This window comes from Tiliqua scincoides, chromosome 6 (genome assembly GCF_035046505.1).
Source record: "Tiliqua scincoides isolate rTilSci1 chromosome 6, rTilSci1.hap2, whole genome shotgun sequence".
NCBI classification, from domain to species: domain Eukaryota; kingdom Metazoa; phylum Chordata; class Lepidosauria; order Squamata; family Scincidae; genus Tiliqua; species Tiliqua scincoides.
This window is the reverse complement of record NC_089826.1, coordinates 86736140-86752116: the sequence shown is the minus strand read 5'-3', so window position 1 is coordinate 86752116 and position 15977 is coordinate 86736140. Positions and strand designations below refer to the sequence as shown.

At 45.1% G+C, this 15977-nt stretch overlaps 1 protein-coding gene across 2 annotated transcripts in view; it reads left to right on the top strand.

Moving 5' to 3' along the window:
• LOC136655621 (protein mono-ADP-ribosyltransferase PARP12-like) overlaps positions 1-15622 on the top strand; it is a 49602-nt gene extending 33980 nt beyond the window's left edge. For both annotated transcript variants that reach the window (XM_066632204.1, XM_066632203.1), the window contains exons 8-14: positions 902-1070; positions 2751-2871; positions 5461-5554; positions 7024-7117; positions 8742-8872; positions 11105-11256; positions 14164-15622. In XM_066632204.1, the coding sequence (XP_066488301.1) occupies positions 902-1070; positions 2751-2871; positions 5461-5554; positions 7024-7117; positions 8742-8872; positions 11105-11256; positions 14164-14447 (1045 nt within the window). In that variant the 3' untranslated portion in view covers positions 14448-15622. The remainder of the gene's footprint in view (positions 1-901; positions 1071-2750; positions 2872-5460; positions 5555-7023; positions 7118-8741; positions 8873-11104; positions 11257-14163) is intronic.
• The last annotated feature ends 355 nt before the right edge of the window (positions 15623-15977 follow it).

Sequence of the window (15977 nt, the reverse complement as noted above, 5' to 3'; positions counted from 1 at the left end):
TTCTTTTACTTTGGGTAAAGTGGCAGCAGCCCCAGTGGATCTGTGCCGCCTCAGGAAGCAGTGCAAATCTGAGCAGCCCAGGTCTGTCCTGGGTTGCCAGGGAAAGGGTTAGGATCCGGCATAACTACCATATTGTGCCCTGCCTCCTGCCCGCCCCTGGAAACACTTGCCACCCACCCTGAATTGCCTCCCTGCCCTCCCCGACCCCTGCGCTGGGCAAGCTTGGACAGCACATTCTTACCTGACCTGGAGCTCGCATCTGCGTGGGGAAGCCAGCACATGTGCACTGGCCTATCTCCCCTGGAGTGATGCAAACGTGCTTGATGACACTTTTGCAAAACTCCTGGGCGGGTGCAAGGAACTTGCATTGTTCCAAGTGTGCATTAGGATTGCGTCCTTAATTAGACAGGAAAGGTTGAGTACGTAGTGAGTGACAAAAATGATTTGTGAACTAGGACATCTCCCTTAAAAGAACAAGCTACAGCATTTGGAGCTCTCCAGCCTAGAAAGAAGGCACCTGAAGGAAGACATGATTGAGATAAAATTATGCATGGAGTGGATAGAAAGAAATTCTCCTTCTTTTGCACAATACCAGAACCAGGGGAAATTCACTAAAATTGAATGGTAGGAGTGTTACAACAGACAAAAGGAAATGTTTCTTTACCCAGCACGTAATTAATGTGTGGAACATCTTGCCGCAGGATGTGGTGATGGCACCTGGCCTGTTAATGCAGATTAGACAGATCTATGGAGGAAAAATCCATTTTAGACGTAGCCTTTCTCTGAATGCCAGGTGCAAGGAATGGGCCTTTGGCCTGATCTAGTGGTTTCTTCTTTTGTATAATCAATACTCATATTCATTTGGACACTCACTCACTCCCTCTCTTTCATGTTCCCATAGTTTTCCGACCCTAAACATAAACTTCAAGACCATGCTCTCTTACATTAATCCAGTTCGCCGCCTGTCCACACCATCCTCTGTCACACAACCTGCCACATTTGTAATGACAACAAAATGGCTCTGGTACTGGAAGAATGACCGGGGCCAGTGGATTGAATACGGGAAACCGGTCAGTATGCAGTGGTGGTTGCTGGCACTCTGGGGAATGCTTGCTGCAGGGATATCTGGCCTATTGGGGTGGTGCCTTCTGGGGAGAAATCTCATGCCCAGGAAGAGGCTCAGGCTCTCAAACACAACCACGGAGAAAGTGTGATATCTCACTAACCTCTGCACCAGAAAGCCTGTACTCTCCAGGAACTATAGAAGTAGAGGTCCAAATTACCCCTACATTTAAAGATACTCCTGTCCCAGGTATGTGGAAAGCTGAGGAGGAATTGAGATGAGAGGCAACTGAGGACCTTCTTGAATCTCCCTCCTTCTTTGGCAATGTAACTGATCCTCAAAGAGTAGAAGAACCCTTAACTGATTCTGCTCTATGCTTTGCATATACTCCTAGTGCAGCGTTTCTTAAACTTTAAGGGAGCTTTACTCCCTCAGTAAGTCTTCGAGGGGGAGGGGTTAGCGTGGCAATGCAATCCCCAGGTTTGTGTCAGTAAGAGGGGGTGCTTTCCATTTACTTGTAACTAGGTAGAGCTGCTGGAGGCTGCAGGAGGTGTAGGGAGCTCTGCGCAGGGCTTCCCAAGACTTGGAATCTTCAAATGGAGAGATCGGAAACACCTCCTACAAAGAAGAAGTGCCTTGCAATTGCTCCATTTGGGGGAGCCTTGCGGAGAGCTGCACAGGGCTCCCCACACCTGCTGCAGCCCTACCTATTTACAAGTAAGTGGAAAGCACCCCCCCTTAGCACCATGATCCTGGGGATTGCCTTGCTGTGTCTCCCCTTCACCTGCCCCTTAAAGGGATGGGGGAACTTTACACAAACGGGTGGGTTGCGACCCACCTGTTTGAGAACCACTGGCATAGGGGTTTGTACTGCTCTTTAGTATTTTGAACCTATTCTCCTGTTATGTTGTGTGTTTCACTAAAAGGGCATGGGGGGTGAAATGCTGTAAGTTAATTATTGGGACATATATGATCTTTTCAGTGTGATCCTTTGCAGTAGGATTTCTTGTGAGTAGAATGAATTGGGTAGGAAATCTTGGTTTTCTTGAACAGGTGCAAATTTGAATTGGGAACTTCATAAAAGGGCTTGGGTTGCCCCTCTTTTCGGAGGTTTTTTTTGCCAATAACAGGAGCACCTGAAGCAAACTAAGGGCCCAATCCAGAGCCCTGTGTGATGGCTTCCTGCTGTCACACAGTGTCACAAACGTGCCATAAGGCATGTCTGTGATCATTACTGCAGGCCCACTGCCAGAGCTACCCCAGCGCGAGCCCGTTCTGGGCCAGCTCCTGTTCTGGGCCTGCAATTCGCAGCCCAGCAGCTTGCCTGGACCGCCAGAGAGATGAGTGGGGGCAGGGGGAGGTGTTCTGGGGTGGGAGAGGGTGGGGATGAGGTGAGGAAGGGGTCAGGACCGGCAGAGCTCAACTCCACCAGATCCTGAGCCGCCCAACACAGGACTCCTTGATTCCACAGAGACTCAAAAGCCGCCCCAGAATTAAGTAGCCCCATTCCCTTACCCAGGGCAAGGGGATGAAAGTCTCCTTCCCCCGAGGAGCCAGCTGCCCGGTGCATGCTGGGTACAGCGGCAGCCATATTTGGCTTGTGGCAGCCCCGCATGCCCAGCAAGTTAGGATTGGGCTGTTATCTAGCAACTTGACCTGTTATTTTTTTCAAATTTCCCCTTTCTAGGATGGACAGCGCCCAGGCTCCAATTTAAGTTCAGATGACCTGGAAAATGTATTCCTAGCAGATCCAGATGGCTGCGTCCAGTTTCATGCAGGCTCACAGCATTATGAGATTAACTTTAAAGGTAGTACCTGTTTACCTCAATTGGCTATTGTAGAAGGGGCCTCAACTAGAAGCCAGGCTTACTAGAGAAGCACCGATCTTCCCCTATCCCTCTCCAAACACATGTGCACTAAACAAGAGCCCCTGAGCACCCCCAGCTTGCCCCCTAGTATACTTCCAGTACACATGTGCCCTGGCGCCCACTGTTGTGAAATCCAATCCCACTAGCGCTGTTACCAGTTTTAAAAATGCAAACAGGTTTCATCAAATGGAATGAAGTTATATGTCATCTCAGACTTTCTCTAGGAAGCAGCTTGGAAAAAAACAAACAAAAAAATTTCTAATCATGAAGGATTTTCCTTCCCCATTTTAAAGCTGGTACTTTTTCCCCTTCAAAAGTATTTGTATAATTTTATGAAAAGCTCAACACTTACTTGTTTGGGTGCAAACCCCAAGATGTGTAGATTTTGGTGTCGTAAGGCAGCATTGGCATTACTAACAGGATTGTGCAGTTTTTACTTTAGCTGTGTGCTTTTTCTAAAGGCCCTTCCCTCAAAGAAATGGGGGGGGAGAGCCATTCTCTGATGGAAAGGGAAGTCTGGCATGATCCTTTCTTACCACTGCCTCTGACCAGCAAGCTTTTCCAAACATAGGATGTGCCTGGAATCCCTGCTATCTCTGGTGAGCAAAGAGAATGTAATTAGTTCCTTCCCCAAATACTACTTCAGAGTGACTTGGCCTTCTTTTGGCATCTTTAGCAGTTCTGCTAAAGATCCAAGTGAGTAAGTAAACTTTAAGGTCTTCCTGCTCAGCCTCATGGCTATCAGCTAATTGTCTAAAGATAGTACGAGGCTCAAAGACTGCTTTTCTGGAATCCTGCTGTTGTTGGCAACCTTCAGTCTCGAAAGACTCTGGTATCGCGCTCTGAAAGGTGGTTCTGGAACAGCATCTAGTGTGGCTGAAAAGGCCAATCCGGGAGTGACAATCCCTTCCACACCCGGAGCAAGTGCAGTCTGTCCCTGGTCTGTCTCCCTGGCTATGGGCCTTCCTTCTTTGCCTGAGACTGTTGGCCAAGTGTCTCTTCAAACTGGGAAAGGCCATGCTGCACAGCCTGCCTCCAAGCGGGCCGCTCAGAGGCCAGGGTTTCCCACTTGCTGTAGTATGGTCAGCAGTATAATCCTGCTGTAGTATGGTCAGATTTCTCTCTGAAGACCCAGAATATGGAAAAGACTTGCTCCGCTCATCTTTTGGTACAGAATTCAGTGACTCAACTTCTAGGTGATGTTGGAAGGTGGGCGTGTATTTACTGTACCAGTCACACTGGTTTCCTGTGTATTTCTGGGTCTAATTCAGGGTGCTGGAGTTTAATCTTTAGAATCTTGCAGGATCTGGAACTTCTGTATTCTCCATACTCTCCTGGGACCATCTCTGAACCAGGGGACATCCATGAAAATTGAGTGTCAGGAGAGTTAAAACAAACAAAAGAAAATATTCCTTTACCCACCATGTACATTAATTTGTGGAATTCCTTGCCACAGGAAGTGGTGATGCTGTATGGCCATAATGCCTTTCAGAGGGGATTGGACAATTTTATGGAGGTAAAGTCCATCACAGCATACAAGCCATGTGCAACCTCCTGATTTTAGAAGTGGGCTACCTCAGAATACCGGATGCAAGGGATGGCACCAGGACTCGGGTCTCTGGTTGTCTTGTGTGCTCCTTGAGGCATTTGGTGGGCCATAGTGAGATAAAGGAAGCTGGACTAGTTGGGCCTATGGCCTGATCCAGTGGGACTCTTTTTATGTTCTTATATGCAGCCTCCTGATTCTAGAAGTAGGCTATCTCATAATGCCAAGTGTAGGGGAGTGGCACCAGGATGCAGGAATCTTCTGGACTCGTGTGCTTCCTGAGACATCTGGTGGGCCAGTGTAAGATATAGGAAGCTGGACTAGATGTATCTTTGCCTGATCCAGCAGGGCTCTTTTCATGTTCTTTTGTTCTATCCACATGAGCCATTCATCAGTTCAGGTGAAGGTATTTGGCAGCATGATGAATTCGAAAACTTGATGAAAACTTGATGAATTCGAAAAGTGGGAGGGGGAGTGTTCAAGGCTTTTCAGCAATAGTTTCCCAAATAAGGAGCATTTCCTCTCTTGTCTTGCAATTCTTTTAAAAGTTTCTTGCTTTGTCATTTGTTAGTAAAGGCATATTACTGAATAAGTTGATGTTTTTGCTAATATATGACGATATTGCAATTTTAAAGACTCTTAATTTGTACCATTTGCTGTCTACCACTTTGAGCTACTTAAATATATTTATAGCACTATATTTGAATATAGCATTTTGGGCTATTTAAATATATCTAAATTCAATACTAAGTGAGTCATTTTGATTTTTAAGAGGAGTGACCAGGAATGACCTCTTGAGCAGTGCTCCAAGGAAGCTGTAAAGGTGCATAGAAAACAATTCGTGAATTCCGGAATTCTCTTGCAGGCATAAAGTGTTCTGAAAATTCAAGTAGACTTTGGGTAACCAAATATGAATGCAAGAAAGACTTTGGTTGGTGCCATCTAAACACTACATAAAAAGATATGTGTGTGTTTTTTTTAAGATATGGTCCAGAGAAATGTGTACTACCTGACCCAGAGAGAGCTTCGGAGGCGTCCCAAGTTTGTGTCCGCTGAAGATGAAAAGAATAAAAAAGGGTATAACCTCACACTAGCTTTATAAAGCAGCCTATGCTTGTGATGAAATGGTGCCTCTTGATGTGGCAGTCCATCTCCCAGGGGCTTTGTACATAAGTAATGAGCAATAAGGTCTGTGTTTCTTGTTGGGCCAGGCCAACCTGCAAACTTCACTAATGCAGCCATGCTTTTTCTCTTAAGTAGCTACTCATTGCCACCTGCTGGGCATTACTAGATATTGCACCTAAGTTTTATCATTTTCTTCTTGTCCATTCTTCCTTAAAGGATCACTGATCAATTTGCAGTCAAGTTATTTATAAAGACAATAACCTTGAGGAAATCTCAGTGTATTAATTCAATCCTGATCCCATCCAGACTGTGGTGGTGGTTTCAAGAATGGAATTGCCTGCAGTTCCCTCTGTCTAGCAGCCCCAATGGTATAAAGCAGGGGTGCCCAAACCCTGGCCCTGGGGCCACATGCAGCCCTCAAGGCCTCTCAGTGCGGCCCTCACGGAGCCCCCAGTCTCCAATGAGCCTCTGGTCCTCCAAAGATTTGTTGGAGCCCGCACTGGCCTGGCGCAACTGCTCTCAGCATGAGGGCAACTGTTTAACCTCTTGCGTGAGCTGTGGGATGAGGGCTTCCTGCACTGCTTACTGTTTCATGTCTGTGATGCAGTAGTGGCAGCAAAGGAAAGGCCAGCCTTGCTTTGTGAAAGGCCTTTTATAGGCCTTGAGCTATTGCAAGACCTTCATTCATTCATATAAGTTCCACCTCTAGTATATTAATTTATGTAAACTTATGTAAATTTATTCAAATTTTTAAATGTAAATTAATTCTTTTTCCCCCCGGCCCCTGACAGTGTCAGAGAGATGATGTGGCCCTCCTGCCAAAAACTTTGGACACCCCTGGTATAAAGAGCAAGTGGCTGACCTCTGAATGCTCCTGTGTTCTGAGCTTTGTAAATAACAGACAGGCTTAAACTTGAATAGCAGCCCAGTGCATCTCCCCCACAATGCATCAATGCCAAAATATCTACTGCTGCATCGGGGTGGGGGGAGCTGTGGGGGTCCCACTGGGTAAGGGAATATTTGTTCGCTTACCCAGGGTAAGCGTCCACAGCCTGGGGGTGGGGTTGCACTTCCGCAACTGCAACTCCGCACGTTGTCAGAGTGCTTTTCACGACTGCCATAAGGCAGTTAGCACTGGTGGAGCATGCATTCTGCCAGTGCTCCAGTCTGCTAGGACTGTAAGTTTAGAAGGGGCCTGAATTCAAGAAGGTTGCAAAACACTGCATTAAAGAACGTGCAGGAATAGTTACATTTGGAGGACCAGTAATCTCAAATGTAGAAGTCAGTGCAGGTGTGAATGCAAAGCAACTGGAGTGTGCGGAAGTGCAGTTGAACCAGCAGAGATGGCAGTCATGTGGCTGTTGAGAAAGGATGACCACTGAGCACAGTTTCACCCGTGGCTTTCTCTTTCATGGGAACAGCCACGCAGACCATGCAACATCTTCAGCACTGACTTCAGAACGGAACTATCCGAAGGAGTGGGATAAATCTGCACTGCCTGAAATTGGGTACAAGGTAATGAGCCTGCTTACGTTTATTGCCGTAAGGCTGGAATGTCTCCTAACGTGATTCTCTTGTATTCAGCCCTATTGAAGGGTCTGCAAATGCCATCCATGTCCAGCAACAAGATTTTAATACTCCTTTCCTGCACACAGATTACAGCCAGTATGGTGTGCAGTGAGTGGAGTACAGGTCTGTGGCCAAGTTCAAATTTCGCCTCAGCCTTGATACTCACTGTGTGATCTTAGACAAATCACCGTCTCTTGCTCCAGTTTGCCTGACATGTGCATAATAGAGAAGTGGGCGCATGCTTTTACTATGCGTTTGGAGTAGCATGTGATGAGGGTCTTCCATGTGGAGGGCACAATATACAATGGCTTGATTTATCAGGTGCATTTTTCCCCTTTTTAACGTGGCTGTTTCACATGCAGATTACTCTGTGAAACACCTGAGTCACACATATGTTAGATCTGGGGTTGCAGGCATGTACCTACTCTAAAGCAGTGTTTCTCAAATGGTGGGTCAGGACCCACTAGGTGGGTCGTGAGCCAATTTCAGGTGGGTCCCTATTCATTTTAATATTTTATTTTTAATAGATTTGATGCTATCATGGTGTGTGACTGCATTTGGGGAAATGCTACAGACCTGTACTTTTAACAAGCTAGTATGTCTATTCTTTTAACAATGACAGGCAATGGGACTTACTCCTGCATAAGTGCTGGTAGAGTTGCAACCTAGGATTGTAAAATATGTTCCTGCTTGATGATGTCACTTCTGGTCATGACATCACTTCCAGTGGGTCCTGACAGATTCTCATTCCAAAAAGTGGGTCCCGGTGCTAAATGTGTAAGAACCACTACTCTAAAGTATGAATGTCACACTGCTGAACCTGAAAGATATAAAGGAATTGTTCTACTTGGGATTAACTAAGTCTCAGCTGTCCAGTTTGAGAAGAAGCACATTTTGTGGCACTCTGTACCAGGAGCCATCAACTATCCCAGAGACCATCTGGAGTATTTGCTGGTGGAGGAAAAGAGACAGAAAATTCATTATTACAGACATTTGCCCTAGAAACAGAACTGCAGAACCCAGAAGAGTTTTTTCCCCAGTGATTTTCAGTCACTGTGTTCCAAACTCCCGTTGCACACCTGTGAACCTTTTGCAGCACACCAGTTGAAATTTCTGCTCCAGAAAATGGTTGGGTCACCAACAGTTCAATCCATAATAGGACCCTAAGCTTAGCAGCTGGCTACCAGTACCTCACCTTGCTTCTATAAAGAAAAATGAGGGGAAATTGTTCTTCAGTGCCGCTTCAAAAGAGGATCAGAGGCAACAGGTTTTGGTTCCACAAAGTCAGGTTTAGATTTGGGAGGGAAACCAACCCTTGATTGTATCTGATGAAGTAGGCTGTTGCCTTGTAAGCTCGTGCCACAATAATTTGTATTGTTGTCTTCTTGAGCCACCTGAAAGGGGTGTGTCTGGTGGAACCATATGTAGGTGGCTGTGCCTATTGATGAACGGCCCCACTCTGCTCTCCTTTCAGTGATTAGCAAAGGAAGACCAGGATTTGCCATAAGGTACTGAGATGGGGTGCTTGGGCGTAAATTAATCCAGCATATTTTGGTGTCTTGGGTTTCAGGCCATTGAAGTCAGCAAAATGTCTCCCGAATTTGTGAAAATTGAGAAACTGTTTCAAAAGACAATGAACACTTACGTCATCCAGAAAATAAGGAGAATTCAGAACCCCTCTTTGTGGCAAGTCTTTCAGTGGTTGGTATCCATTTTATCACATTGCTCCAGCCAGTTTAAATAAGAGGATTCTTACGGCCAAACCAGAGATGGCACAGGAAGTGCATGAACAGGATCTTAGTGGGTGTACTGCAGGTACAATATTGTATTGTATTGCAGTGGGTGTATCAAAAAGGGGCTCGAGGGGGCTGCTTCATGCTCTCCCATCCTGCTGCTGGTCCACTCAAAATCTTTGCAGCGTCAATGGGGGAAAAGAAGCTGGGTGGCCCTGCCCTTTTCCCCAGTGAGGAGAGTTTTTCAAACTGGCAGACTCTTGCAGCAGCTCTTCATTTAAAAACCAAAGCAGACTGTTGAGGGAGATTGTTTTATGCATCTCCTGACCAATATTTAGTTTGGCCACTAACCACTGCCATCTGTGGGTTCTGCCAGTGAGTCTTCAACCTTTCAAGTAAAAGAATACGTTGGAGTACCTCTTAGGGCAAAGATGGGTGAAACCTCAGGTTGCAAACCCTGCTGGCCTAGTCCTAGACTCAGGAAGACAGTGAAACACCGCCCTTTGAATTAAACAGAGTTCAGGAAGAGCAGTTTGAGCTGCAATGTAAGAGATGCTCAGAATGCATGGGGCCAAAAAACAGGCTTCCTGGGAATCTTGGATTCTGTTTTGCACAGTCATAGCCATTTTGCTTGTACAGGTATAACCTAATTATCCATGGATTTTTCGACTGCAGTTTTATTTCAATGTGATGAGAAGGGCTCTTTAAATTAAAGGAAAAGGGCATTTATCAATAGCCTTGTTAATGTGAGAGAGGACAGCCAGCTGACAATCCATCAATCTTTCTCTCTCCAGGCACTTAAAACAGCTTCACTCCAATGCAAGCAACCCCTCCCTTCCCCTTGAGCATATGAAATAAAATCACTGCATTTGTGGAGGGAGGGGTCACTGGCTCAGAGTGAAGCCTTTCTAAGTGCCTGGAGAGAGACTGATTGATGAACTGTCTACCTAATGACTCTGTCTTACATCACAAAGCTTAGCAAGGCTGTTTTCAAATCCCTGAGCAAAGGGACATTGTTTTTGTGGATTTGCTTTAATGTGATTTTTGCCATCCACCTGAGTTCTGAGAACGGAACCCTCCTGAATAAGGAGACTCAACCTGTATAAATCACCCCTTATGTCAGTAGTCTAGACCAGTGTTTCTCAAACTGGGTCGAGACCCACTAGGTGGGTCATGAGCCAATTTCATGTGGGTAACCATTCATTTCAATATTTTATTTTTAATACATTAGACTTAATGCTCCCATGGTATGTGACTGCATTTGGGGAAATGTTACAGACCTATACTTTTAACAAGCTACTATGTATATTCTTTTAACAGTGATAATAAATGGGACTTACTCCTGGGTAAGTGTGGGTAGGAGTGCAGCCTAGGATTGCTAAACATTTATTAATTATTATTATTAACAGTATTTATATACCGCTTTTCAACCAGAAGTTCACAAAGTGGTTTACAGAGAAAAATCAAATAACTAAATGGCTCCCTGTCCCAAAAGGGCTCACAATTTAAAAAGATGCAAAGGAATACCAGCAGACAGCCACTAGAACAGACAGTGCTGGGGTGAGATGGGCCAGTTACTCTCCCCCTGCTAAAAAAAGGAGCACCCACTTGAAAAAGTGCCTCTTACCCAATTAGCAGGAGTTAATTTTTCTGCTTGATGATGTCACTTCTGGTCATGACATCACTTCTGGTGGGTCCTGACAGATTTTCATTCAAGTGGGTCCCGGTGCTAAATGTGTGAGAACCACTGGTCTAGACACATGAGAAGTGTAATGTATAGAGCAGCCATTTTCAACATTTTTGTTCTCATGGCAGACTGATCTCTATAGTTTTCTTTATGGTCTTCATCCCTTGTGATGTCACTCTGGTTTCTAGAAGACTCATTTGGATTTTGTGGCTTTGTCTCTAGTGCAGCTATTTGTCATAACAAATTGCCTTGTCCCTCTTCCTCCACCGGCTCCACCCCAGAAACAGAGCCACAGAATCCAGAAAAAGTCTCCCAGAAGCAAGAAGTGACATCATAAGACGCGAAGACCTTAGCGATGGTCAGTCTCCCATGAGAAGAAAAACATTTAAAATGGCTGGTCTGTAGGAATTCTGACAGAATGAAGCACATGTCTGAAAACCTCAGTGCACGAGATCCAGCTGGACTGTCTGATGGAGAAGACTGTTTATTTCTCACCTTCTTGTTTCATACCAGGCAAAAGGATCAGATGAAGAAGAAGAGAAGAGGAAGGGATGTAGATGAGAGGCTCCTTTTCCATGGAACTAGCTCTTCTTCTGTGGAAGCCATCTGTACGGAGAACTTTGACTGGAGAATCTGTGGCACCAATGGAACCGTTTATGGAAAAGGTATACGCGCTTAATGAACCACCAGCAAACTCTCCTTAAAAAATAACATCACATCCAGGAAAGCAAAGGAGTTCTGTGATAAATTAGTCTTAAATGCTGGTGATTTTATAATGTATGAGTGGGATTAGCTATCCTGGATATTTTCTTATAAGAACAGCCCCGCTGGATCAGGCCATAGGCCCATCTAGTCCAGCTTCCTGTGTCTCACAGCGGCCCACCAAGTGCCCCAGGGAGCACACCAGATAACAAGAGACCTGCAAGGCCTCCTGGGAATTGTAGTTAAGAACATAAGAACAGCCCCACTGGATCAGGCCATAGGCCCATCTAGTCCAGCTTCCTGTATCTCACAGCGGCCCACCAAATGCCCCAGGGAGCATAAGAACATAAGAGCGGCCCCACTGGATCAGGCCTTAGGCCCATCTAGTCCAGCTTCCTGTATCTCACAGCGGCCCACCAAATGCCCCAGGGAGCACACAAGACAACAAGAGCCCTGCATCATGGTGCCCTCCCTTGCATCTGACATAGCCCATTTCTAAAATCAGGAGGTTGCACGTACATCATGGCTTGTAACCCGTAATGGATTTTTCCTCCAGAAACTTGTCCAATCCCCTTTTAAAGGCGTCCAGGCTAGACGCCATCACCACATCCTGTGGCAAGGAGTTCCACAGACCAACCACATGCTGAGTAAAGAAATATTTTCTTTTGTCTGTTCTAACTCTCCCAACCCTCAATTTTAGTGGATGTCCCCTGGTTCTGGTGTTATGTGAGAGTGACTTTATCCTTCCCATGCATAATTTTGTATGTCTCAATCATGTCCTCCCTCAGGCGCCTCTTTTCTAGGCTGAAGAGGCCCAAACACCGTAGCCTTTCCTCATAAAGAAGGTGCCCCAGCCCCGTAATCATCTTAGTCGCTCTCTTTTGCACCTTTTCCATTTCCACTATGTCTTTTTTGAGATGCGGCGACCAGAACTGGACACAATACTCCAGGTGTGGCCTTACCATCGATTTGTACAACGGCAGCATAATATTAGCCGTTTTGTTCTCAATACCTTTTCTAGCGATCCCAAGCATAGAATTGGCCTTCTACACTGCCGCCGCACATTGGGTCGACACTTTCATCGACCTGTCCATCTCCACCCCACCACCCCTTATGTCTCTAGGTTTTCCTAAGTGAGCTTAAAAACTATTCAGACTTCTGCCACAGTCAACAGGTTTCTTCCTGGAGTCCCCTGGAAGCATCCCAATTGGTGAGAGGAGGAGGAATAGTCCACTGGCCATGTCCTTTTTTACCCACACACTCACCCCCCCCCCAAAAAAAAAAACACCTGTGGGGCTGGAAAGAGTGGGAGGGGGGAGAAATAGACTGGCTAGCCGCCTGCTGGCCACTCCCAAACTTGTCTGGTAAGAGGACAGCACATACATTGGCTCCAGTGGTGTAGCTAGAGGGGGTGCAAAGCACTAAGTTTTCAGGGAGCCTCACTGCAGTGTGCAAGCTGCCTCTCCCCCTCCCCTTCAGAGCCATTCCAGGTGCTAGAGCAAAATGGAGGCAAATGCCTGGCTCTGAAGGGGGTGTTTGCACACTGCAGTGAGGCTCTCTGCAAAACCTAGTGTTTTGCATTCCCTCTAGCTACACCACTGAAGGGCTTTAATCTTGTGGTACACAAGGATCATTCATTCAGCCTTCGTATCACTTCGAATTTGTCACCTGAGTGAGAGGAAAATATGAAGTTGAACAAGACTCCTGTAAAACTAATTTACTTATTCATCTAGGTATCTATTTTTTCTTTGCATTGAAACAGAAGGTGAAATCCCTGGGAAGTTTTCTTCTGCAGTGTTCTTCTGCAATTAGCATTTGTTTCAATAGCAAATGCCCCAGGCAGCCCCCTGGAGGGGGTGGTGCCACAGCGCTGTCCCCTCCAGTATGCCACCCCCAGTAGTGGGACCCATCTGCCCAGTGCAGAGGGCCGGGGAGATCTTTAACCCATTTCTGCCCAGCCTACATGGGCACACATTGGGTCCCTGTTGCATATATGCAACGTTGGGCAGGAATGTCTTAAATGTCACTTTCGGTTTTGGGGTGAAAACCGGAAGTGCTGTTTAAGGCTTTCTGGAGACCTCAGGCCTTCTGGGAGCTGGAGGAGGCCACATGTGGTCTCCTTCAGCTCTCAGAAGGCCCCCAGACATGAGGTCGGGGCAGAGGTGGCGGTAGCATTCTGCAGTCCTGGCCCCTGGTGGCACAGAGGCCATAATTGCCACTGTCCCACGCCCCTTGGAGTTACCAAAATCATGGATAAAAGGGAACCCTATACTCACTGTGAGGCCAAGTAGTCATGTCTCTTGCTTTACAGCCTGCAACAGAACCTAAGAGGAAGAATGTGAGCAGGAGCCAGCCAGAGCACTAGAGGGGAGAGGCTAAGAGAATGCTAACAGGAAGCCTTCTGTCTCCCTCCTCTAGTGCTTCTGCTGGCTGCTTCTCCTGTTCTTTCTCATGCATTCTGTAACAACTGCAAAGGAAGACATGAGTACTTGACCCTACAGTAAAGGAAGATAGTTGGATCATGGCGTGGGAGGGCGGAGAACCAGGGATAAGTGAATCTGGGGATACGGGGAGGGCACCTGTATTTTATTTCATAGAATTATATCCTGCCTTATCAAACTATGTCAAGGTTGCTTACAAAGCGCATAAAACAAGCATGAAACGTGAGGAGGAGCTTCACTGGAGTACCATGTGCTGATTGTGCCAACTTCACTCCTTCACATTTTGAAAGTCTTTTCCTAATCACACTTTAAAAAATGTTTTTTTTACCAAAAGCTGACAAAACCCTTTCAGTTTTGAAACTCCTTAATTTGTGTGCAACTGTACATGAGGTGTTAAGTGTTGAAACTTATTTTTCTACACCTTCCTAGGAAGCTACTTTGCCAGAGATGCCCAGTATTCCCACAACTACTGCCAGCGTGAAGCAAAGGTGAAGACAATGTTCGTGGCTCAGGTCCTGGTTGGCGATTTCATCACAGGGCATGCAAACTACACTCGCCCCCCAGTAAAGTCAACTGGCACGCTCAACTCTTACGACAGTTGTGTGGATAGACTTGTAGACCCATCTATTTTCATTATCTTTGAGAAGCATCAGATTTATCCTGCTTATATAATTGATTACACCGAAGAGGAAAAGAAATGTGTTATAGCGTAGATAACTGCAGGGTCTGTCCATCTGTGTCAAATTTATGCGCTCAAGGATTTTGTAATGGGTCAAATAGGAGGGAAGCAATCTGTGACTTCCAAATGAGTAAGAAACGTTGAATTGCTGTGTCATGACACTTGAAAGCCATTTTAACAAATGATTTTCTAAACAAACACGCATTTGTTTCAAAGAAATAGAAAGCATTGATTTACCTACGTTAATCAATCGGAATTTTAGTTTGCACTGCAGAAATGATAATTGATTACCAAATAATTCCGGGTGGTAGAGAGGACACCACTATTTTTGTTCGCACCTATGCAACATTTCGTATTTTAAGGGCAAAGGAGTCCCTTGAATAGTTAACCTGTAACGTATTACGATTTTAATGGATGGGTGTTTAATCCATCAAATGAGGTAGGACAGGTAAACAGATATGTACGTTTTCTCTCCTACTAGACGAATATTAATCTTCGTGTGCTGGGTCGTCTTTGGAATGGTTGGTTCAAAAGATTTTTCTGTTCACTCTGACACAGTACAACTTTTTTTCTTGCACAAGGGTTGGCTGGTTCTGAAAATCTGTACTCTGTGAAAATCAATGATATCGGATCCACAGAAAAACTTTCCTGTTCTGTTTTGTTAAACAGCTTAGTCATGTCTGATTGCCACTTGTAGTTATGTAATTAGACATGAAGATTAATTCTTAGTTATTAATGCTGAGGCCTTTTGATGTTTTAACGATTTTGTGCAAATGTTCAGCCATTTAACTGCAGTAAGCAATCTTAATTGAATGTGCAAAGACTATTCTTGTTTTTTGATATTTAAAGTATATTAAGATATTCCGGATATCAAAAATTCAGACGCTCTGTTTTCAAATTATTGATGAAAGGTGCAAATGTACTAAATCTGCTTGGACTTACTGTTGCAAAGCACCATCTAAACCGTGTCAAGCCAATAGATGGAAATTCTCAGCCAGGGTAAGGATGCTAGCAAGGTATTTAAACACTTTTTGCAAGACTTAGTAATACTTTTTAGATAACATTTTATGAATATGTGTAGAGATCTCATACTTCCCTCCCCCTTCTTTCAGCTTCTCACTTATTTAGTGTGCTGTGGGGTACTGGAATACAAGGGATGGAAGGTTTGCTGTAGTTTAGCAAGTCTGTTGCAGTTAAGCAAGTTAATGTTTTGTGCAAAAGTTTGGAAATAATAATAAAAAACAAATTAGCATGTGTGTTCCTGTTTTACTTGCTCTCTCCAAGCCTGAAAAATCTTACAAACTTCCATTCTACTTTTCCTAGTTTTAAATCTTATTTTGAGGAGTCTTGCAATTTTGACAGTTAAAAACCAAGACTAACTGCTCAGTGAACGCATGAGGAAAAAACACCAAAATGTTCTACTGAGAACTGCAGACTTCCATTTTCAAAACAAATTTCTAGCCCTTATGAATGCAAAGGTATTCCTGAAAGGGCATAAGAATGCCTGAAAGATCAAAAACCACAGGGAACTTGGCTGGCTGATAGCATAATCTTATACAATGCT